Here is a 22,356-nt window from a genome sequence, read left to right as displayed (position 1 = left end):
TGGGCTCTTCAAATGCATTGGGTCAGGACCTGGGGCTTGTTAGAGCAGATCCTACAGCAGAAGGGAGGTGATGGGCACACTGCTGGCGGGTTCCCTCGTGCTGCCCCTTTGCATGCTTTCCCTCTCGTTTTCAGCTCCCAGTGAGGGATGCTGTTCATGGAATCACAGAATGGCTGAAGTTGGAAGGGACCATAAAAATCACCTAATTCCAACCCCCTGCCATGCACAGGGCTGCCAACCAGCAGCTCAGGCTGTGCAGGGCTCCATCCAACCTGGCCTTGAATGTCCCAAGGGATGGGGCACCCACAGCTCTCTGGGCAGCAGTGCAGGGCCTCACCACCTGTAAAGAATTTCTTCCTAACCTCTAACCTAATCCTCTCTCATTTTAGTTTAAAGCCATTCTCCCTCTTTCTGCCACTATCTGCCCCTGTAAAAAGTCAGTCCCCATGCTGCTTATAAAATCCCTTCAGGAGCTGCACTGAGCTCTCCCTGCAGCCCTCTTTTCCCCACGCTGAGCTGCCCCAGCTCACAGCCCGGCTCCAAAGCAGAGGTGGTTCTCCAGCATCATTGCTTTGTATAATTACACCTCGACTTCTTGCTGTAAGGTGGGAAACAGACCTCTGCTAGGCTGTCCTTCTGCCAAAAGGAAATCGCCCGCAAATCAAAGGAGGGGAGAGAGAGAATGACTTCACATCAAAAAAAAAAATCCAAAACCAAATTAACACGGGATCAGGAAACGGTTGCTGTGGAGCGCTACACACACGGGGAGGAGCTGGCAGCGGGGTTGCTCCGTCCTTATAGGGACGCGGGGCTCCGGGAGCGGCAGCCCGTGCCCGGAGTTGCGGGGTGTTGCGGGGCGGGCGTTAGGACCCGGCGGCCGCGGGGCGGAGAGGCCGCATCCCTGCCGCTGCCTCTGCAGCGTTATTCCTCGGTTCCCTCCATGGTGACCGCAGCCCGGAGGCCGCGTTAGGACCGCATCCCGGCGGCTCGATGGCATCCCCCAGGACCATCACCATCGTCGCCCTTTCGGTGGCCCTGGGGCTCTTTTTTGTCTTCATGGGGACCATCAAGCTGACCCCGCGGCTCAGCAGGGATGCCTACAACGAGATGGTGAGGTCGGCGGAGAGGCGGCCGTGAGGCTCTCGGGTGGGGACCGCGACCGCTGCGGAACAACGATGGGAGGGAGGGAGCCAACCGCTGGGTACGGGAGGAACCGAGCGAGAAGATGCGGGCATCCTCCTGCGAGAGAGCTCCGGTACGGGGCGAGGAGGATGGGATGGCACCGCTGGTCCCTGAAGATGGGGGAAGGATGGATGCGGGGTGCGGGGTCTGGGGAGGGGCTGCGGGTCCGGCCATCCCTGGGCAATGCCCGCCTCGCATCACACTCGATGCAGTGGGTGCTTTCCTGCAGGAGCAATGGCACTGAGCGTCCCCACCTCACCGGGCTTGTGGGAGATTAATTCCCATCCGTGAGATGCTGTGGGATTCTTAGCGGGCAGAAGGAGATGTGAAGAATCCCCTCATGACTCCCTGTGCTCTGGGAAATGGACCTCTCCCCCATAGGGTGCTAAGGAAGGGGATGGCACCGCGTGCATTTATCAGCTGGGAGAATCCCAGAGCAAGAGCAAGGGCTGGCCCTCTGCTCCCATCCGCCTTGGGTTATTCTCCTGCCCTCCTCCATTTTCATTTTATTCTTTGCAGTGGTGGAAAAGCGCCGGTGTAATTCTTGGGCCCGTAAGAAATAGTGATGGAAGTTTCCAGCACGTTCTGTTCTCTCCCATCGCTGCACCTGCTTTTCCTTAGCTCTCAAATAACATCTGAATGGCAGTGCTGTGTCTGCAGACCTGCACAGGTCTCTGATAGAGGACAGTGTTGCAGAATAACTCAGGACTGAGAAGTGAGGAGAAAATGTCCAGAAAACAAAGCTCTCCAGCTCCTGCTGCCTCAGTGAAGTGTAGGAATAAGGCACTGAGGCTTTGGCAGCATTGCAGAATGCTCACTGCATAGCACTGGGCTTCTCTGTGGGTTTATGCTTTGCCAGGAGTGAGGCCTACAGGTAGGGATGATGTCTGTTTTTATTACAAGGAGGAGGTGGAGGCATTCAGAGATTGGGCAACAACACCATTCTTAATGCCCTGCACTGTGATGAGGCTCGTTAGGTTCCTATGCTTTTGCTGCACAGTAAACCAGGGTGATACGTTAAATAGATAAGATGGGGATGAAAACCTGATTTTGCTCATCGGTGTGTGACTTCTTGCCCCAAGCAAACACAGAACCGCTGCTGTTTACCCAAATGTGCAGTGATTTTATTAGTTTTATTTTCCCACTCAGCAAAAAGCACGCACAGCTGTTTGTTTATGGCAATACCAGAGTGCTGTAGGGCGTACCACCAACCCACTGCTTTATCTGTCTGTTAAAAACTGCTGCCTTCAGGAGAGCTTTTGTTGGCAGAAGTCTCAAAGCACATCCTGACCTTACATCCACTTGGTCAAAGGATCTTTGGTATCAAAAATGACAAAACTGAATATTGTTCAACCACAGCATCATCAGCTTCTCTTAAAATTCACGGAGAAGTAGAGAAGTTCTGTGTGCCCACAACGCAGGTTTCCAAAACTGCTTGGGAAGTAAATGTGCAAACCCACCTATACCTCATGTTCAAATGCAAGAACTTGAGTGCATGTAAGGACAGAGGTTGCTTCTCCCCTGAAACAAGGAGGCAGCTGTGGAAGGAGGCTGGCAGCAGCTCACAGTGCTTCTAAATCCAGCATAAATCAGAGGGCAAGGATGTCAAGTGCCTGCTTGCTTTTATCTGAGGAAAGAAAGGATCACAGAGGTGTGTAAGAGCAGGAGCAGGACTCACAAAGGTGAATTTGAGCTCTGATGCGTTGTCTATCCCACCCTGAGTCTGTCCTGCCCACAAACCCTGGGGTACTTTGTGTTGTTTTGAGATGGGAAGTGATTTCTTCCACCTTCTGTGCCCTGGCTTGGCGGGGATGAGGTGTGTTATTTAAGGGCATGATACTCTCAGACAGTTGTTTTTTTTTTAAACATGGTTCTGCATTGTTGATCGTAGCAATGGTAACTTCAGATTTTGGGAGAAGGAGTGCTTAACACACTCCTAGCTCCAGCATTGGGTGCTAGTTTGCACAGCTGTCTTCCAGCTCCTGAAGGAGCATTGCAGGTTGATGGAGTGTTAATATCCTTCCATCAGAAGCTTTACGGCTATGGAGGGGTATCATACCAGTGGGGTTTGTGATGACTGAACTGATCTTGGTTTCCCAAGGAGGCTGTGGATGCCCCATCCCTGCAGGCATTCAAGGCCAGGCTGGATGTGGCTCTGGGCAGCCTGGGCTGCTGGTTGGCGACCTGCACATAGCAGGAGGTTGGAACTGATGAGCATTGTGGTCCTTTGCAACCCGGGCCAATCTATGATTGTATGATTGTATGATTCTATGATCTTTACACCATACCACGCTTACCTATGCCAATGAAAGTCACCTCTCCCTTCTCACATCACCGCATGATGCTTGGTTTCAGAAGCGAGCCTACAAAAGCTACGTGAGAGCCCTCCCCATGCTGAAGAAGATGGGAGTCAGCTCCATCCTCCTCCGCAAGAGCATCGGAGCCCTAGAAGTGGCATGTGGCATTGTCATGACACTGGTTCCCGGCCGCCCCAAAGACGTGGCCAACTTTCTGCTCCTCCTGCTTGTGCTGGCTGTGCTCTTCTTCCACCAGCTGGTGGGGGACCCACTCAAGCGTTACGCCCATGCTCTGGTCTTTGGGATCCTGCTCACCTGCCGCCTGCTGATTGCCCGCCAGCCCGAGGAGCAGCCACCAGAAAAGAGGATGCTGTCGGTGAATGGGGATGAGCAGCCGCTCCTCCACGAGGCAGCTCCTGAGAAAGGCAAAGTGAAGGTATCTTAGTGGAGTGAGTCTGAGGAATACGGACCCTCGAGGCAGCTCTCTCCAAAAGCACCCAGAAAAAATCCTTTTTTTTTTTTTTTTTTTTTTTTAATTTACCTATTTATATTTTTCAGCTGTCTAAATAAAATTTCACTTGGGGTCTGAGAGATATATGGTATGTCTACACCGTAGTCTTGCTTTTGCTGCTGGCCTGTAATGTAGGAAGATACAAGCTAGCTTTGAGCAGGATGGTTTGGAGGCAGTTAGCACCTGGCTGGAGGAACATTGGCCTCAGCAGGAGCTGCAAAACCAGAGTGTGGGCAGCTCATCATGCTAGATTGGCACTCCTGAGGTGGGAGTTTGTCCCTGAGCATAAGACCTGAGATCCTCAGCAGTGTAAAGTTGGCCTGGATGCACTTCTGCTACATTACAGCCTCAGCAATCAACTGCTGGGTAGAACATTACCACTGCCCTGCACTGGCTCGTGCAGCCCAGCCCATAGAGTCACCCCAGGCACAAATGTACATTTTCTTTTATGTTGTCAGGCAGGGAATGGACCCTACTCAGCATTGTTGTGTTTGAGGGAGGTGTCCCATAGCCTTTGCTGCCTGTGACCAGTCCGTTGTGTGGTCCAGTGATGCAGGGAAAACGTGATGCACTACTTACATCTTGGATTTCCATGCTTTGCAGAGGCTTTAGAACAGGGCAGTGGCCTCTTAACAGTAACTTTTTCCCTATTTAACATGAAGCAATGGTATCTGTTTACCTCCCAACTGAGAATAAGACTCCCCGCTGAGGGGATGGGAAGCAGTACTGCCTAAAGAATTGCTTTTATCCATTACCATATTCCCAAATAGTTTGCTGCTGGCAAAGAGCATCAAACTCTCCCTTTCAAGAAGAAAATAAAAAGAAAAATAAATCCCTTTTTCCAAAACTGCTGCAATTTCTTGGAATCCATGGTTACTGCTAACAGATGAGGGTCTGAGCATGTCTGGGTGTCACACTGTGCATCCCATACCTCAGTGGGAACGTCCCACTGGGGGAGGTCCTCTCACAAGACCCCAAATCCCTGTGTGTCAAAGCTGAAATCTTATGGAGTGTCACGAGAAGTGTGTTTTACCTCTGAGTTCTGTTTGCTTCTGTCGATGTTTGTCTGGGTTTTTCCTTATTCGTTACTGATGAAAATAAACTTCTTTTTTTTTTTTGAAACTTGGAGAAAGATGGTCCTTTTGGGAGATGCATCTGGAAATAATCTTCCCGTGTGCTCCAACACTGCACCCAAACCAGGCAGAATCACATTAGGGGGATTTCAGAGAAAGACAAGGCGATACAGGATGGAAGCCATGGGAACATTGCTTTAGAACAGAATGGCAGTGAGAAAAGATATTAAATCCACAGTAAAACATCAGTGTTGTATCACTATAAGCATCGGACAGATGTTTGCATGCAGTCTACCCCGTTTTGCTCGTGCACTTGACTCAAGTCCTCTGCTGCAACAGATGCAGCCCAAACAGAGGAATCGTGCAAAATCCCCCTCCTGGAGCCCCAGAGAGTGACAGATTGTCACAGACAGAGGGCACTGCCAACAGGGCACCTCGGTGGGGCAACCAGAGACCATCCCAAGGTCACCCCAAACGTGCCCGCCATTTGCTTTACTTCCTGAGAGGCACTTCTGCCATGGCTAGGCCTGAGCTATTAGCACTTTGAGTTCCAAAAAGGCAGGCAGATCCACCACCAACCCCACAGCACCACCACAACGCGTGCCCTGTGCAAAGCGCTGTGCCATGGCAGCCTTCCCGCAGCCAGTTCCCACATCTCCAGCTCAATATTTGGTGTTTGCCACCAGCGCTGCTCCTCACCACAACCTGCACAGACACCACGAGGAGAATTTAAAGCAGTGTGCGGCACAGACCATTGCTGTGGGCTCTTTAACTAGATGCAGACAGCAAGTGGATTCCCCTTTCTGTTTCTCTCCTTCAGAAGAAGGCTGCTCCTGAATCCAATGATGGCTGACCTCCATCACTAACCCCAGCGCCAGCCTGTTTTTGGAATCCCATTTTTGCTTGCTGGTGGTGATAAGGGGGCAGGAACTCATTTATCCTTTTGATAACATATTATGTTTATACCGTGACTTGTAATTCTCTGGGCCGACTGCACTTTTTAAACCTGTTAATGCGTTTCCAAACGCAACGCCCACCGCCACGCATCGACAGAGCACAGCGACTGCGCATGCTCAGAACGGCCGGGAGCGCCGTCGCCGCTTTGCGCACGCGCATACCGAGTAAGACGCGTTCACTGAGGCGCTGCGCAGTGCGCGGTGCGCATGCGCACACCCTTTAAAAGACGGCCCGCAGCGCGCATGCGTGTTGTGTGGCGCGGAAGTTTGAACTGCAGGCGGTTGGAGTGAGGTAATGGTGGGTGGCGGGCGGGCTGGGACGTCAACGCCGGGGCCGCGGCTGCTGAGGGAGGCTGGGAGCGCTGTGGGAGCTCGAGGAGAGCCTGTTGGGGAAAGGGTGTGCGTGCTCGGCTGAGAGGGAGGGGGTTTCTCCTGATAGGAGGTCTTGCTGCTTCCGAGCAGTGCGATGTGCTCTGTGGGCGCGGCCTGCCGCTGCGCTCCTCCTGCAGCAGCTGTCAGCTGTGGCCACGAGTGCCCCGAGTCTGTTCGGCGGCTGTCACGGTGCTTCAGGTGGGACCTGCGAGGGGATCTGATCGTGGGGTGCTGCAGCTAGAAGTGAGTGACAAACCTGAGGGAATGGGGGCTCTATCAGCTCTAGAGCTGAATCACAGAATGGCCTGGGTTGCAGAGGACCACAATGCTCCTCCAGTTCCAACCCCCTGCTGTGTGCAGGTCACCAACCAGCAGCCCAGGCTGCCCAGAGCCACATCCAGCCTGGCACTGAATGCCTGCAGGGATGGAGTATCCACAGCCTCCTTGGGCAACCTGTTCCAGTGCCTCCCCACCCTGTGTGAAAAACTTCCTCCCTGAAGAGGGTGTATGAACTGCAAGCCATCCTGCTTTCTTGTGGCTGGGAAACAAAACCAATTGCTCCAGCAGTTCAGGGGTATGCATGTACATACGCACTGTGCCTAAGCCAGGAGCTTGTAGCAGTGTTCTGTGTCTTCTGGGTAAAGGGCTGATCTTGATGGAGAGCAGGGAACACCGCTTTTCACTGTTGTATTTTAGCCAGAGCTTGGCAGTGTTGCAGTGCTGGTAGCTCTTAAGCTTCACTTGGGCCCTTATTGTTTATACTTTTTAAACCCTACCTGTTAAATAGAAGCAGACTGTAACATCCTAATTCCTGTAGAACAAGAAGAAGGCTGTTAGGATTCTTTAAAATCTGGACACCAGCTTTCAGGAAGCTGCTGTCTGTTGGCTGACTGTGTTGCTGTGTACAGTAATAAGGCTGTTCACAGTCTTCTTATCCATTTAATTTATGCACTGGATTGGCTTTCTTTTTGTGTTGTGTTTGCTGTCTGGTTATGCTGGTTTTGGATCAAAACATGATCATCAAAAGAGCTTTATTTAAAGAACATTAGTGTCAGGTCTCGTGGATTTTTATCATCCCTTTCTTAATTTTAAGAAAGTTTCTCAATTCAAAACACCTTTCTGCATGAATCGTTCAGTGACTGACAGCTATAAATGATTTGCTGTGAGAACTGCTCTTACCTTATCCAGTATCCCTATAAAATCTGTTTGTCAGGAAAACACCTGCTTTCTTTTCTTGCAGGAAACTTGCTCTTCAACTCTTGGAGGTTGGTCTGTTTGCTTCCCCCTTTTCTGGAAGGACCGAAACCCGCGTGACAAACGAGTGGAATTCTCCCATCTCAACTGAAAGGCTGAAAAGATGCAACGAAGGCGGAGTTCTAAGCACTCCAAGCAACCTCTGCAAGTTCACCACAGCAATCAGACTGATCTCTCTGCTTGGAGAAAAGGAGGGACAGTTGATACTGAAGAAAGTGCCCGGAATCATCAATCTCTGAGTGATCAGAAAAATGACAACGAGCAAGACTCCCTTGAGCAAGCTCTGAGCTACTTTGAGAAAAGTAAGAGAGCAGATTTAAGATTGGCTGCAGTGACTTGTCAAGATTAATGTCTAATGTTTCTTATTCTAACGTCTGAGCTTTATAGTAGCTTGCCTTGTTAGTGTATTTAAAGGTTTTTTCTTTTGCTTGTTTAGCTTGGAAAAGAGAAGGCTCTGGGGAGACCTCATTGTGGCCTTCCAATACTTGAAGGGAGCATATGAACAGGAGGGGGAACGGCTGTTTGTGAAGGTGGATGGTGATGGGACAAGGGGAATGGTTTTAAAGTGAGACAGGGGAGGTTTAGGTTGGGTATGAGGAGGAAGTTTTTCCACACACAGGGTGGTGATGCACTGGAACAGGTTGCCCAAGGAGGCTGTGGATGCCCCATCCCTGCAGGCATTCAAGGCCAGGCTGGATGTGGCTCTGGGCAGCCTGGGCTGCTGGTTGGTGACCTGCACACAGCAGGGGTTGGAACTGCATGAGCATTGTGCTCCTTTGCAACCCAGGCCATTCTAGGATTCTATGAAGAGCCCAACAAGAAGGACTACCTATAGGAGCAATTCAGAGAAGTTTAAAACACTTCAATTTAACTTCAGAAGTTGTTTCATTGTTTGTCTTTTTTTTTCTTCCTAGTTCAAGATCGAGTTTCACTGAAAAAGAGTGAAGTTCTGCAGAAACATTTGTCTACTGTGGAAAGCATTGCCCTGAAAAGAGGTTTACCCCCTGAAGGATTTGATGTATTGCTAGATGTGGCACTCAGTGGCAAACTTGGTAATATGTTTATGTACTGCAGGCATGTCTTCAGTGCATGTCTGCCTCCCCTCTGAACCTGCTGGAGGTGGTACATCTATAGAGGCTGAAGGGTTTGGCAGTTTGGCATAAAAATAATCTTCCTTGCACGCTCCAGAGTGAATTCTGAGTTCAGATGCCACATGGTATGGAACATCCCTTTAGCCCCTTTGGGTCAGCTCTCCTGGTTCTGTCCCCACCCTGCTTCTTGTGCACTGCCAGCTTTGCTGATAGGAGAAACTGAAACATTTTTGAAATAGTGTAAGCACTGCTCAGCAGCAACTAAAACATCAGTGTGTATCATCATAGTTTTTCCTCTTGAATCCACAGCATGGCACTGTAGCAGCCACCACGAGGAAAATTAACTTTATCCCAAGCAAAACCAGGGCACTTTCATAACTGTGTTAATGAAACTCACTAAAATTAGAGCATTTGTCCTGCCAATCAATTCAGCATGTCATTGTGCTGCTCTCCTGGTGGTGGCCATCACTTGTATTTCTAAATTAATGTGGTATTAAATAAAAAGGATGACCTTTCCCTTTCTCACATCCAAGAGGAGCATGCAGGATTCTTTCCTTATTATGCAAGTAATTTTGTTCTTTTATTGACTCATATTGCTTGGCTTATCTCTAAGGCAGTAATTTGCTGATGTTTGGCTGGCACTCATACTCTTCTAGTGAAGGAATTGGTCATTAATATTACCAGAAATGTGCTACTCTTCTTTGTCTTGCAAAGAGTCTCTTGGTGATGCAGACAGTCCCTAATGGATTCTTGTGCACTGTTATAAGCAGAGAAGCTCTGAATAATTTTGTCTGGGGTGATCTTAACCTTAAAACCATATCAAAGAACCTGGTACGTGGGCAGCATCTGATCTTCAATGGTTTGTTTTGCAGCTGATACAGTGAACACTCGTTTACTGAAGAGCCTGATCCCAGCCTCAGCAATACCAGAAAGTTCTGTTGTTTCCTCTGTGTCTTGGCTCTGTGTCAGCAAATGCTCAAGCAACATCCAGGTAACTCTGTGCATGTTTGTTATGTTTCTGCACAGGATTGATGAGGACAGGTTATGTGCAGGAAACAGAAATGCTGTGGTTTTAATGTCCAAAGTTATTGCATAAACTGCTGCCATTTAGACTGATGGAGCGGCCTGTACCTGAAATGGCAGTGGGAGCTGAGGGACACTTTGGAGTTGAGTGGGAACTTGCACAGTTTCCACTTGTCTTGTATCTCTGGTGTGGAAACCTCTCAGGACAGTCCTTCTGGCCTTCATGTAGGCTGAAGGTTTGCATCGTTTTCTAGAGATCAGCACATCCATTACTGATGGTTTTTCTGTTGCATATGGCAGGAGATGTTCTGGCTGGCTTTCTTCCACAGCAGGAGTAGTGCTGGTTGTTTACCTGAAGCTGTCTGGTTGTCTTTGAACGTGCTGTAATGATTGTTCCTCTTAAGCTGGCTACTGCCTTGTCTGTCCTGGTTTTGCCTGTTAACTTAATGTAAGATGGCTGTTTTCTGTCTGCAGCTGCTCTTCCTAAGATGGCTGATCACGATGTTTGACTTCATTGATCACAAGGAACAAGTTCATGCCCTCTATGGCATCTTCTTTTCCTTCCTGAATAATGAGAAGTTGGTAAGGAGAACTGAATACACAAAAGCTAACAAAATAAGTCTGAATTAGTAGTCTGCATATTAATGACAGACAGGAATACCTATAAACTAGAGATTATTTTTGGTGGAACTTATTTTCCTTTTCTCCTTTTGGATTCAAAGATTGCTGGGTACTTCAGAATCAGAAACAGGGAAGCTCTAAGTTGTTTCAGTTTGAATAATGCAGTCTGGTTGTTACAATGATTTCAAGAATTGATAATCTCATACACAGACAGAGCTACAGTGTATGCTGCAGTGCCTGGAACAGCTTTTATAGGACATCAGATAAAGTCCTCTACTCCTGAGGAGGAAAAGCTGACTTGTGGGGCAAAAAAGAGCCCAACAACCTGCTGGAGAAATGTTGATTGAATGATGAGAAACTCAAAATGCTGTTCTTTGTTGGTTTGCAGCATAGCTTAAATAAGGAGAGGTACTGAGGAGCTTTGTGCTGTAAGGTATCTGTACAGTCTGGGTGCTGGGGTGCTGAAATAGCTAGATTCAATTCAGGTTCAGGTGATACTGGAATCGTGTTAGCCAGGAAATTGGGAACTCATCCAGTTCAGAACACTTTGGGGTTAAGACTCAAAGTTCTGCTTATGCTGTCAGCCAAACATTCAGTTGTTTAACATCAGTTGTAACCTTTTCAGGAAACTGGATTTAAGTTAAATTTTCAAGTACAGCTGAGCCAAACTTAGACCACTGCAGGCTCTGTTGCAGTTAGCATTAATGTGTCATTTTCACCTAAGGGTAACTTTTTGCTTTGGAAACTTTCCCTGCTAGTCTCTGAGATACATAAATGGTTCTCAAAACCAGGGCAGGAGGTCACTGAGTGGTCTGACTGCCATGGGAACTGCATGTAATGGACACATGTTATCTAAACAAAGTTGCTACATGTGAGATGTAGGAACGAGGTGCTTTCTATGGGAAGTGAGGCAACCTGCCCCTCAGTGGGGACGCAGTGCTAACTTGAGGCAGTAGATGGAAAGAAGCACTGTTAACTTGTGAAGCCTGTTTTTGGAAGGGGTGTCGCCTTCAGTGCATCCTGGTTAGTGGCTTGCATCAGTAAGACAGGTTCATTGCTGCCTTTTCTTTGCAGTGTCCCTACATCTGCCACGTGCTCTACCTGCTGACCAGGCAAGAAAACGGTGAGATCTTCATTTGTGTGAGATGAAATACCATTTTGTTTCTCATTCTGTGTGCTGGTGCTGCCATGTCTTCTGATGGAGCTCGTACAATGGCCAGGCACTGCAGTCAAGGAGGCCTGAGCTACAATTCTGTCTGATTTGTATCATACTTGATGAAGCAGAAACCTGCCTCTTAGCCCAGAAATAATACTGGCTGTTCCTGCTTTCTTTGCCATACCAATAGAAGTTGTATCTCATTTTCACTTAAATGCTGAATAAAAGTGGTGTGTGTTTTTTTTTTTTTTTTTTTTTTTTTTTAATTATTTTCTAATGTTCCCAATTGTTTTTCCAGTCAAGCCTTTTCGGGTCAGGCGACTCCTTGATCTCCAATCAAAAATGGCAAGTTCATTTCAAATCTTGTAGAGGCTGAAACTGTGCTGAATGGGGCAGCTTCTGAGTGTCCTTACGGAGCAGAGAGAAGAGGCGAGCAGCTTAAGATGGGGTCGGGCTTGGAACAGTAGGCTGGCATCTTCCTGGCATCCAGGCTTCTCCACCTGCATGTGCATCCTGAGTTCTCACATTGTGGTTTTTCTGTTGCTGTGAGCACGTGCAGTGATGTACAGAACTCTGCATTATAGAGATGTGCTGGAGCAACTTAGTTTCACTTATCTGTTACCTTCTTTAATTTCCTGTTTCAAGCTTTATTAAAAATTAGTGGGGAAATATAAGGCTGTGTAGTACCTGCTGCCTCTTTGTAAGAAACTAAAATTGCTTTAGAGGTAATTGCAGTTGCTAGAGAAGTATAAGTGGTGCTGTGTGGTTACAGTAACACTTGGAGCATTTAATCTGCAGAGAGCTGTATTTTTTAATAGTTCTTATGTTAAATTTCTTATTAGAGCTGTGACAGTAGGAAGTCCTTTCTCCTGATCCCTCCCTACAGTATTTCACTGACAGTTTTACTCTATTCATTATATACCTCTGGTTACTTACTGATGTGTCCCTGTGGAAGCTTTCAGTAATGAGAGTTTTTCTGCTATGTAAATACAATATTTGATATCTATGTTAAAAGCATATCGTATCTTTTTCCTCCTGTTCTCTTGACAGGGTATGCAACCTCATCTGCAGGCTCTGCTATCGCTTTATAAGCTTTTCTGTCCTGAGCTGATATCCATAAGCCTTCCTCAGAAGATGAAGGTGAGGAGTCAGATTAAATCTATCTGGAACTGGTACTTATGACAGTAATTTGATGAGCTTTCTGCTTGTGCTGTAGCATGATGTAGTGGTGAAGATTAATTCTATTTCCTGGGTGTTCCTGTGGTAGTTTGGGACTTGATCGGAGTTAAATGTGAGTGAAGTGACAAAAACAAGTTTCGTGCAGAGAAGATGTTGGGCCTAATTCATTCAATTTCATTTTGGCCTGATATCTAAGAGCTCAGTTACTCACTGAGTTGTTTGGTTTGACTGAATTCAAGAAGTCTTCCCCATAACTTGTGCAAGCATTCCTTTGCCATAGTTTTATTGTAGTGTGTACTTGAGATTTACTCTACGAACAGATGATTGATCTTAATAAGAACTATAAATATTGGAATTCCCTTATGACAAAGGGGATGTTTCAGAGGAACGTGAAAGTGGAACCACTGAAGTACAGTTGAAAGGTGGTGAATCCAAAGAGTGAGAGTTACTTGCTGTCAAATCCCAGCCTCTTGTCAGGTAGAGATGAGTGCATATACATCACTGTGCTGTCTGCTGGAATAGAACCTCTCTATTGCTTTGTCTCTCTGTTGCTTTGTCGTAATGTGGCTTCTTGCATACGTGTCTGATTTTTGTTTCCAGGCTTATTTCAAGAATGCAGACAGCCCATGGAAAGCAGCAATCAACGCTGTAAGGCGAAGAAACCAGGCCAATTCCACTGTGCCCCAACCACTGCTGTTAGGCATAGCTCAACCTCACTCACGGAAAAGAGTAGGTTTTCCTCCTCAGGAAGCTGCCAAATGGCTGTTTTGATGACGAGTAATGGCAAACAGTGGGAGCTGGGTTATACTTCAGAGCTCTGCAGGGTGGGATAGCTGTATGGAAGTGCAGCATACTGCTGGAATGGAAGCCTGGGTGCAAATTCTTTTCTCATAACAGGATCTTTGTGAACAGTGGGCACAAGTGCACAGCTGAGTCACTGCTGTTTGTTTGTTTCTTTTCTACAGAAGTGGAATACCCAGTTGATTGTACCTGCAAGCAGTGCCAGCACACATAATTCAGCAGTGGGTGGGAAAAGGAGCCGTGTTGATTCATTTGGTGCTAACAGATCTTTTCCAGTGGAGCAGCTGCAGACCTTTCCCCAGCTCCTGCAAAATATCCACCGCCTGGAGGTGAGTGGCAGGAAGGTCTCAAGCTCTGTGCTGGGAAAACAAAAGACTTTTTGTCTGTGACCTTACAGGTGTCTGGTGTGTGGGCAACCTAATTCAGAAAGAGCATCTAGTCTTGAGGCTGGTGAGCAGGAGGCCTGGAGGGTGATCTTCCTACCAGTGAAGGATTGGAAAGCTCTGGTGGCACGAGAGCCTGTGGCAATTTACAAATATGAACACAAAAGAACAAGTTTGGTTTTGTTTATTTACCTTGCCCCTGTTTTTGCAGTTTCCTTCCCAGATGGGCTCGGTGCTAACGAACCCATTACTGCTTCACTACATGAACTGCAGCAAAGATGCCTCTGTTCATCTGAGGCTCTACTATTGGATGGGACAGACTCTTCAGCAAGGTAGGAACTCAATATAAGCTCTCATAGTGGGGTGGTTAAGGTTGTCTGAAGCTTTTTACCATTGATCATAGTACTTTGCCATTTGGATTTGTAGTGCTGAAGCAAATACTGCAGAAGAGTTAAATTTTATTTCTGGCTTTGCTTTTTCTGGCTGAGCTCTTGTTCAAATGCATTCCTCTCCCCTCTTCAGAGTGCACCTGGTGTGTAGTTGATAATAACCAACATGAAGAAGAATTCAAAGGCTTCCTGGAAACCGCCTACAAGGCAGAATGTTTCTTACAAGTGAGTGCCTGCTATGTGGAAAACAAGGGTTTCATGGAGTTCTTTAAAGTGCATTTGGGACTGATGTGCTTCCTGGAGTTTAAGTGAGAAATGGCAGTCTCAAAGACGACTTAAAAATACACTTTTCCAATATTCTGTGGTAACTGATTTCTGCAGGAATGGTAACTTGAATGTCCTGGAGAATTGCATGAAGCAGGTGCAAACCTCTTCCTTCTCCAGGGTGATCTGGAGATAAATTTCTGAATGCTCACCTTCTGCTTTCTAGGAGGGATTTCCTTCCTGTGAGGAGTTTCTATACAGGAGTCTTCCTCTCTGGGATGGCGTTTCCTGCCGATCACAAATCCTCCAGCTTATCAGTTGGATCCCCCTCAGTACCTTCTGTGGTACGTGTTGCAGATCTTTTGCATAAACTTGGACGGTGTCTGATCCCAGGGGAACAATTTAAGCACAGATAGCATGCTGCTTTCTTCTTTATTCCAGAAACGAAGTCACAACTCTGCGATCCCCTGGCACAGCTCTTCTTCACATCATCCCTTTACTTTAAGGTAACTTGAGTGAGTGACTATTTGTTTCTAGTTGGTACTGCATCTGTATTTGTGTAAGTTGTAACAGTCTGAAGGGCTGTACAGGGAGAAGTCTGTGCCCAAGCACAGGTAAAATGTTCTTATGATGTTACTTCTCTGGGAATTTGAGTGTCTTTTAAGGGATCTTTTTTTTTTTGCCTGGAGCAAGTGGAGGCACTGGATTTAGAAAAACTGTGATAGCATGAAAGGCAGTAGTGGTTTCTTATTGCAGTTCTAACAGAACTTGAAACTCTCATTCTCCAGCAAAAACTACATAATGTGTACCTTCAGTTTGAAGGGAGACCACAGATTCTCTTCTCTTTGAGAAACTCTTGGTACATTTCCTTGTATGCTTTAATTCTCAGGGCATCCTGCTCAGTGTTTTTCACTTCTGTAAATTTGCAACAATCTGTCTTTTTTTAAATCCTGCAGTGCAGCGTTCTGGAGAGTCTGAAAGAGCTGCTGCAGAACTGGTTGAACTGGCACGTGGTGCAGCTGGATTCAGAGCCTGATTCCCAACTCAGTTCTTTGTAAGCTTGTCTGAAGCGTATCTTGATATGCCTGTTACCTAATGCTAAGATCAGGTGGCACTGCTGTAATGCTTCTGCTGTACTGCAAGCTACCTTGTGGGTCCTGGTTTTTACTTCTGATTGAAAAATATTGGCACTGAAAGCTGATATGTCCAGAAACTCAGGATTCTTGTAACACTGACGGCTGGGTCATGTTTGTAATCGTGTGGGTAACAATCCATTACTGGATAGACTTAAAGTATAATACCAAATAATTTGGGGGGGGGCAGGGCAGAAAAACAACTTAGCTTTGTATGTTTCTACCTTCTGTGAAGAGGTGTGTGTGCTAATATTCCCTGTGTACTGCTGCAGGAATACCACCCTTTCTGGGCTAGTGAATGGGGTGGCTGAACTCATCAACTTTGTGGGACGGATTTCTGCTGCTGCACTGTGCTTGGAGAAGAGTCATACCTTCTTGCTGTACTTCATCCTGGATTTCTATGAGACTGTATGTGTTCCCTCTGCTTTGTTCTTCAAAATGAAGCCGTTTGCTTTTTTCTTTCTGGCTGAAATATGAAGTCACCTTCCCAAATATGGTTTGCTCAACTGTGATTAATTGCCAGAATGTTCTTTAAATGTTCCATTACAGTTTTTCTCCCAGCACTGAACAGTGTTAAATCCACTCTCTAGCTTCCCTGCATCTTCTCTGTAGATGTTCACTGCCTGAACTCAGCCATGCTGTTATTGCTCTTACAACCTGCATGCCATTGCAGAGAGCTGAGGGAGCAATGACAGGGCTGGGAACTTTCCTCGTAACTAAAATGTTCATTAAATGTGCAAAACAAACTGTTTTAGAGGGGTCTAAGCAAATGCTACCCAACAAGCAACCAAATACCACCATTATGGGATACGTCAATGGTTGAAACAGAGATGGGAGCTGAGAGTGGATAAAAGCCTTGTACCTAGAGGAAACAAATAGAAGGCTGGAGTGAGACAATTCCTCCTAGATCAAGTTGATGGAGCTGCCTAGAATGCAGCACCGTGCTTTCTTTTGCCCCTGGATGTTTGAGGGTTTGTTAATGGCAGCAATAATCTGCCTAGATCTGCTGGTTTCCTGCAGGTGTGTGACATATATCTGAAGTACAAACTGCCCTTGCTGATAATGCCTCCTGCTGGAGTTTTCTACCCAGCATTGCTCAGCATGGATTCTGTCAATTTAAATCAGCTCTGCTACATCATGTACAGGTACTGCAAATGGTGGGGGCTGTAGGGCTTTCTCTTGTTGTCTTTTCTGAGTTTTTGAAAATGAAATAATTTGGGTCTGTAAATCTGCAATTGAAATCTATGCTCTTTCTCCTTACATGAGGCAAAGATGAAATGTTGCGTCCAGCTTTCGCGGTAAAACACTTTACAGCTTTAACTTGCATTCTATTCCCCGCTCTGTTATCCTAAATGGCAGCATTCTGACCTTTCCTAGTGTTATCACTAACATGTGAAGGAAGGAGTTTGGTATAATTCTGAGAGGATTTATGTTGCCTAGCAACAAAGAGCTTGCAATCATTAGCAGTTAAGCATTAAACTTCTTAGCCCTGTGCTCAGGCCAGCAGATTGGGGTTTTTCCTTGCAAATACTGTGCTGAGTAGGAAGCACTTCTGCCACCCTGGAAATGTGTGGCAAATTTGGGCCTGCCTCGTGCCCGCAGGTCTTCCAGAAGCACTGCTTAGCTCTGCAGGATCCACTCCTACTGGTTTTGGCCCTGTTAATTCCAGTGGCTGCATCTGAGAAGAGGAGTAGCCGCCTGCTGACAGCTGGCGTAGGGCTCTCCATGTGGCTCTTTTCTCTGAGGAGTCTGCAGGGTAATTAACGTGACAGGATGCTCTCTGGGAAATGAGGGGAGCTCGTGCTCATTATATGGAACAACTGTCAAGTTGTGTTACTTCCAGTGACTTCCGTTTCTCTGCTCAGTGAATGAAAGTCTCTCATCTTAAAGATACACTGCATTTTTCTGCTCGTTTCAAGACTGTGCTGATTCTTGTTTGAGCTTTCTGAAAGCTCGTCTCTGGCAAGCTCAGCTGTGTGTTACTCATCCAAGACACGAACCTGATCAGATTCATCCTTACTCCCTCAGGGAAAACAGTCTATACCAAGTGATCAAGTCCCTTTGATTTTTATTTTCTTCCTTCTCTTTTGATCAGAAGAGGAAAACTTGGTGGTCTCTTGCATTAAGAAAACCTTCCTTCACTCTCTGTAAACACTTCTCCAGTGTTTTTCTCAGCACTGATAGATGTCAGTAGAACTCACCAACTCTCTTGTTATTTGTTTTGTTTTAGGTACAGAGCCAACTTGATAGCTGCAAAAGAGAACGAGCTGAGTAAAAAGGTATCTGTTGAGTTCTAGGATGGACCTTGGTGAGGAACTGGGCTCAATAGGAGGAAGGCATTTTGATAGTGATCTTAAGGACTGCAGGGAATGTGCAGCTGCTCAAAGATTCTTGTTGTGGTTTGACCTGGTAGGCAGCTGAGCAGCCATTCATTCACTCACCCCAACCCTCCCAGTGGGACAGGGAGAGAACTGGGAGGGGGCAAGGAGTGGAATTCTATAGGAGAGATGATGGAAACTATTTGCAAAGACAGAAAAGGCACAGAAATAACAGTAATGATTTAATGTATTTACGTATCTTATGCACAGCCAGCTACTTTCCACTTGCTGAGTGACACCCAGCCAGTCTCTGAGCAGCACCAGGCTTCTTTCAATGCCACCTCTCCTCCCCCACTCCAGCCAATTCACCCCATGTGTCAAATGATGGCCAACTCACATGATGTCATGTGGTGTGAAATATCCTTTCTGGCCAGTTTGGCTCAGCTGTCCTGGCTCTGTCCCATCCCATCCAGCTCCTGTACCTCCTTGGTAGGCACAACACAAGAAGCTGAAACATTCTTGGCTCCACACAGTATTGCTCAGCAGCAACTAAAAGATCAGTATGTTATTGACACTGTTCTGAAGCCAAGACGTAGCATCATGCCAGAAGAAAATCAGCTCTGTCCCAACTGAAACCAGGACAAGGCATTTTTAACTGTTTGTTTTTTTTCTTGTCCCTTAGAAAACACAGCAATTCAAGTTCAGTAGCCAGACGTATCAGGAGTATAACCAGTACATCACAGCCATGGTGGGCTGTCTGTGGACATCCAATGCGTTCCAGAAGGATAATCATCCTCAGGGCATTTGTCTGGATGATGAATTGCTGAAGAAAACTGGAGTGCAAGAATACAAAAACAGCTTCAATATTGTCTACCACCCAGCTCTGATGTGCTATGCTGTTGACTTCCTGCAGCAGGTAATGTTGTAGGTGAATGCCTCAGCCTTTGGTAGCACCAAATAGTGCAGTGATCTTTTCTCTGAGCAAATCTCTCAGTGTTGGCTGAGTAGAAACAGCTCAATGTTGATTTGTACATTCAGTTGCGTCCTGAAAAATGGGTTAATAATGAAAAAATGAACTAATCAGTAACCTGCTTCACAGAATACAGTGCATGGCTTAAAATTCTAGACTCCCAAAAATGCAGAAATGCACAGTTCACTTGTTTGGGTACTCCCAGCAGAACTTGTAGCTGTGTTTTCTGCCTTTGGCTTTGCCTTTTGAGAATGGCCTGAACAAATACATGTAGCTGCTTCTGAGTACAGGATGAATCATGATGTACTCTAACATCAGTGCAAGTTCTGGTAGCTGAATCCCAAATGCCCTCACGTTCCTGCTGTTAACAAACAGTGGAGGGAGCAGCTTGCCAGAGTTGTGGCTGTTTGAGAGGTGCACACTGCTCTCAGAGATCAGGCTTTGCAGGCCATCCAGGAGGTGCACAAAGCTGCTGTTTTGTTGCAAGGATTGCTGGCAGACTGCAAGCATGCTCCTGGAGTGAGACACAGCAACCCTTAGGTTAAATATGCACTGAGGAATACTGGTTAGGTAGACTAAAAATTGCCTTGGCTTACGTGCTTAGTGTCTTGAACCTGGGTACTTTGTTACTGCTGGCTTAAACCCGAGTTTTCCCTTTGCCAGATGATTTTTTTAATACAGGTTGATGAAACTATCTTTGGTCTTTCTCCTCCCATAGCAGAACTAGTATTTCTTTTTTTGGTCTAGGTCCTTTTTCCTTGCAGCTTTTGTAAGCTTTAAAAAAGCCCAACAACGTAATTCTGAAGAACTCTTCCATTCTTACTGCAATGCCGAGAAGAGAAGCAGCTTTTAGGGCAGAGCTCGGCGCTGCAGCTCTGAACGCCAGGGGGCGCTGCTCTGCAGCACGCTGTGAGAGCGGAGCGCTGCGCTGGGTGCCGGTGCGGTGTCTCTGCCTGCCTTGTCTCATTGAGGGCAGTTATTTATCGACTGTTCGTGGAAATCATAGAATCCCCGAGGTTGGAGAAGGCCTCTAAGGTCATCCAGTGCGGCTGTTTTGCAGGGATGCCTTTTATGCTGTGAGGGTGAAGTTGCTAAAGGCACTGATGTGTGTCTCTGTGACCCAGCAGTGCTGCAGCATGAGTGTCTTGCCTTGCCACTTGTGGGCTTGGCCAGGTGTAATGCTGGAAGCTCGTTCTGACAGATAATTCTGTATCTCTGACTTTGCATACCTAGAATTCCTGATTTATGAGGGGAGCAGACAGCGGCCTGGCCATGCTGGATGTTCTTTTGCTATACGTACTTGACTCTGTTCTGATGCTGTTTCTTAATTTCTCTCCTTAAGGTCTGGCCAGATGATACCACCTTCAACTTCAATCTAATTAAGGTAAAATACCTGTTTTCACAAAAACAAGGAAACTTTTAGCAACTACTTAATAGAGAATTACAGGGGAGTGGGGTGGGGGAAGGAGAAGCTGATCTGCTTCAGAAATGCTGTACTTCTGGTGTGCTTGAAGCAGAATTTCTGTTACCAATGAACCTACAGAACATGCAATTTGAGATGAATGTGTACCTCTGTACACACTGAGCAACTGTCATGGCAGTTTGTTTCCTTTCCTGTGTCATGGTGTGCTTCGAACCTAATCTGGGAGAATCACCCTGTTGGTGAAGGAAGACTTCAAAATCCATGTGAATTTGGTCTTTAACATCTTTGCTGTTGATCCTACAGATGTTGCTCTCTTAGAATTGGGGTTTATTAACATTATGAACATCTTGTGTATTAAATAAGATCATGGTTTTTTTTATGTTCAAGTTAAGAACATGAAATATGTAAGTGAAAAGTCCAGGCATCTGGGTACAGGGTGAGACCCATGTACACCTGTTGAGTGTTTATGGGCCAAGATGGTTGTTGTCAAACTGTGGCAGGCTAAATTTGTGTGCTTCTTCAGACTGGCTTAAAAAAGCCAAAGCTGTGTCCTGCACAGCTGACTGCTCTGTTCTGCTTTTTCAGGGGAAGAAGTGGAACTGGTACCTGAGGTATCTCTATGGGCAAGGTTTAGAGGGCCTGAAGCTCTTCATTGAAAGCAGCATCAATCGTGTTTCCAAAGCCTCTCAAAGTAAATCAGAGGATGAGAAAGTGTGACTCTAGGACTTGTTGGAGCCTTTCTGTCATCTGGAATAGGGAAACAGACCATTAGCAGACTGTCAGTAATTCTTGTTTCCTCAGAGGAAAGAAACAGAGCAATTATGCTTGCCTGCATCTTTGTGCTGACATCTGTGTTAGGAAAGCAGAAATAGAGAAGGAACATCTCGGCTGTTTTGGTTCACCAGCACTGAACCCCCTTATTTCCTGCTGATCTTCTTTAGCCTGAGGCTGCTGAGCTGCTGTGATCTGTAACATCCCTGGTTTTCATCCTCGCTTTTCTTTGTTGGAATATCTGAGGGGGGAAAACATTTTCCATCTCAAAGCTGCATTGAGAAGTGCAGCCTCATGTAGAAGACGTGTTGATACGACCTTCCTCTTCCTTCCCTGACAACTTGCTCAGTATTCTGGGCAGCTGATTTAATGCTGGACTGGAGGGCTGTGTGTTTCCCAGCTCTGTGCTGTGCCATGTACTTGCTGCCTCATAACAGGAGAGCCAGACTGACCCTCCTGAACTTCACTTCTATGAGTCTTCCAGAAGAGACTGTGATACCTTTGCTTATAATGTAATGCAGTGGAAGAGCTTTGTGCACCACTGGTTTACTGGTGACCTTCAACAGCTGAACAGCATTGCCACTGGCTCACCGTTTCCTACTGATAAGCTTTCCTTCTTGTGTTTCTAGCTCTATAATGTATATTAAATCTGTGTGTGTATAGTGTATATTCTGTAAAAATACTTCAAAAAGGCCATTTTGAAGGATCTCTTCTTTAATAAAAAAAGAAAAGCATCCTCTACTTTCTTTTAACACTTAGAATTCAGATGAAGCTGACCTGAGGTCTCCAATTATCTCACATTAATGTGGTTGTAAATGCTCAGAAGGTGAGTGCCAGTGACTTCCTTTCAGTTGGGGAAGATGCCTGTGTTCTGAAAGGTGTCTGTAAATGTTTTTAAAGATGCTAGTAGCAAAATGCTGTGTGATCCACTGAACGCTGTAGTTATTCATCCTTGAGATCCATTTTCTCTTAACCTTTGTAGGTGTTTTATTCAGAAACAACAGAACTGTGTTAGGAAGGCATTGTGGCACCACCAGTCCTATTTTGTGCTGAGTCTTTGAACAAACTGTGTACAGTTGTGTTGTTCAGGTGCATGGGATGGACTCTTGTAGGTCATCTTTCACATCTGGACACTTTTTCTCTTCAGATGTGACTCTTTCCTCTATGACCTTACATGGTTACTCTCTGC

At 46.3% G+C, this 22,356-nt stretch overlaps 2 protein-coding genes across 4 annotated transcripts; both read left to right on the top strand.

Moving 5' to 3' along the window:
- The first annotated feature begins 688 nt into the window (after positions 1-688).
- Positions 689-5,083, top strand: TMEM35A (transmembrane protein 35A). Of its 2 annotated transcripts, none has more exons than XM_048959466.1 (2): positions 689-1,110; positions 3,538-5,083. In XM_048959466.1, the coding sequence occupies exons 1-2, from the start codon at positions 991-993 to the stop codon at positions 3,922-3,924; spliced, it is 507 nt and encodes a 168-aa protein (XP_048815423.1). In that variant the 5' UTR covers positions 689-990; the 3' UTR covers positions 3,925-5,083. The 2 variants fall into 2 exon arrangements, with proteins under 2 accessions (XP_048815423.1, XP_048815424.1); XM_048959467.1 differs by lacking the exon at positions 689-1,110 and adding an exon at positions 1,163-1,255.
- Positions 5,084-6,257: 1,174 nt separating this feature from the next.
- On the top strand, positions 6,258-21,901 carry CENPI (centromere protein I). 2 transcript variants are annotated; one of them, XM_048959748.1, is made up of 21 exons: positions 6,258-6,311; positions 7,632-7,947; positions 8,560-8,697; positions 9,609-9,727; positions 10,234-10,341; positions 11,455-11,503; positions 11,835-11,881; positions 12,587-12,676; positions 13,316-13,444; positions 13,681-13,845; positions 14,111-14,231; positions 14,422-14,513; positions 14,779-14,896; positions 14,994-15,058; positions 15,509-15,606; positions 15,958-16,093; positions 16,706-16,830; positions 17,916-17,964; positions 18,686-18,919; positions 20,316-20,357; positions 20,982-21,901. In XM_048959748.1, exons 2-21 carry the CDS (start codon positions 7,749-7,751, stop codon positions 21,111-21,113), a joined length of 2,256 nt encoding a protein of 751 aa, XP_048815705.1. In that variant the 5' UTR covers positions 6,258-6,311; positions 7,632-7,748; the 3' UTR covers positions 21,114-21,901. The 2 variants fall into 2 exon arrangements, with proteins under 2 accessions (XP_048815705.1, XP_048815704.1); XM_048959747.1 differs by lacking the exon at positions 6,258-6,311 and adding an exon at positions 6,484-6,589.
- The last annotated feature ends 455 nt before the right edge of the window (positions 21,902-22,356 follow it).

The sequence above is a fragment of the Lagopus muta genome, chromosome 13 (genome assembly GCF_023343835.1).
Source record: "Lagopus muta isolate bLagMut1 chromosome 13, bLagMut1 primary, whole genome shotgun sequence".
NCBI classification, from domain to species: Eukaryota; Metazoa; Chordata; class Aves; order Galliformes; family Phasianidae; genus Lagopus; species Lagopus muta.
The sequence above is the reverse complement of the archived record's forward strand: the minus strand, read 5'-3'. Positions and strand labels throughout refer to the sequence as shown.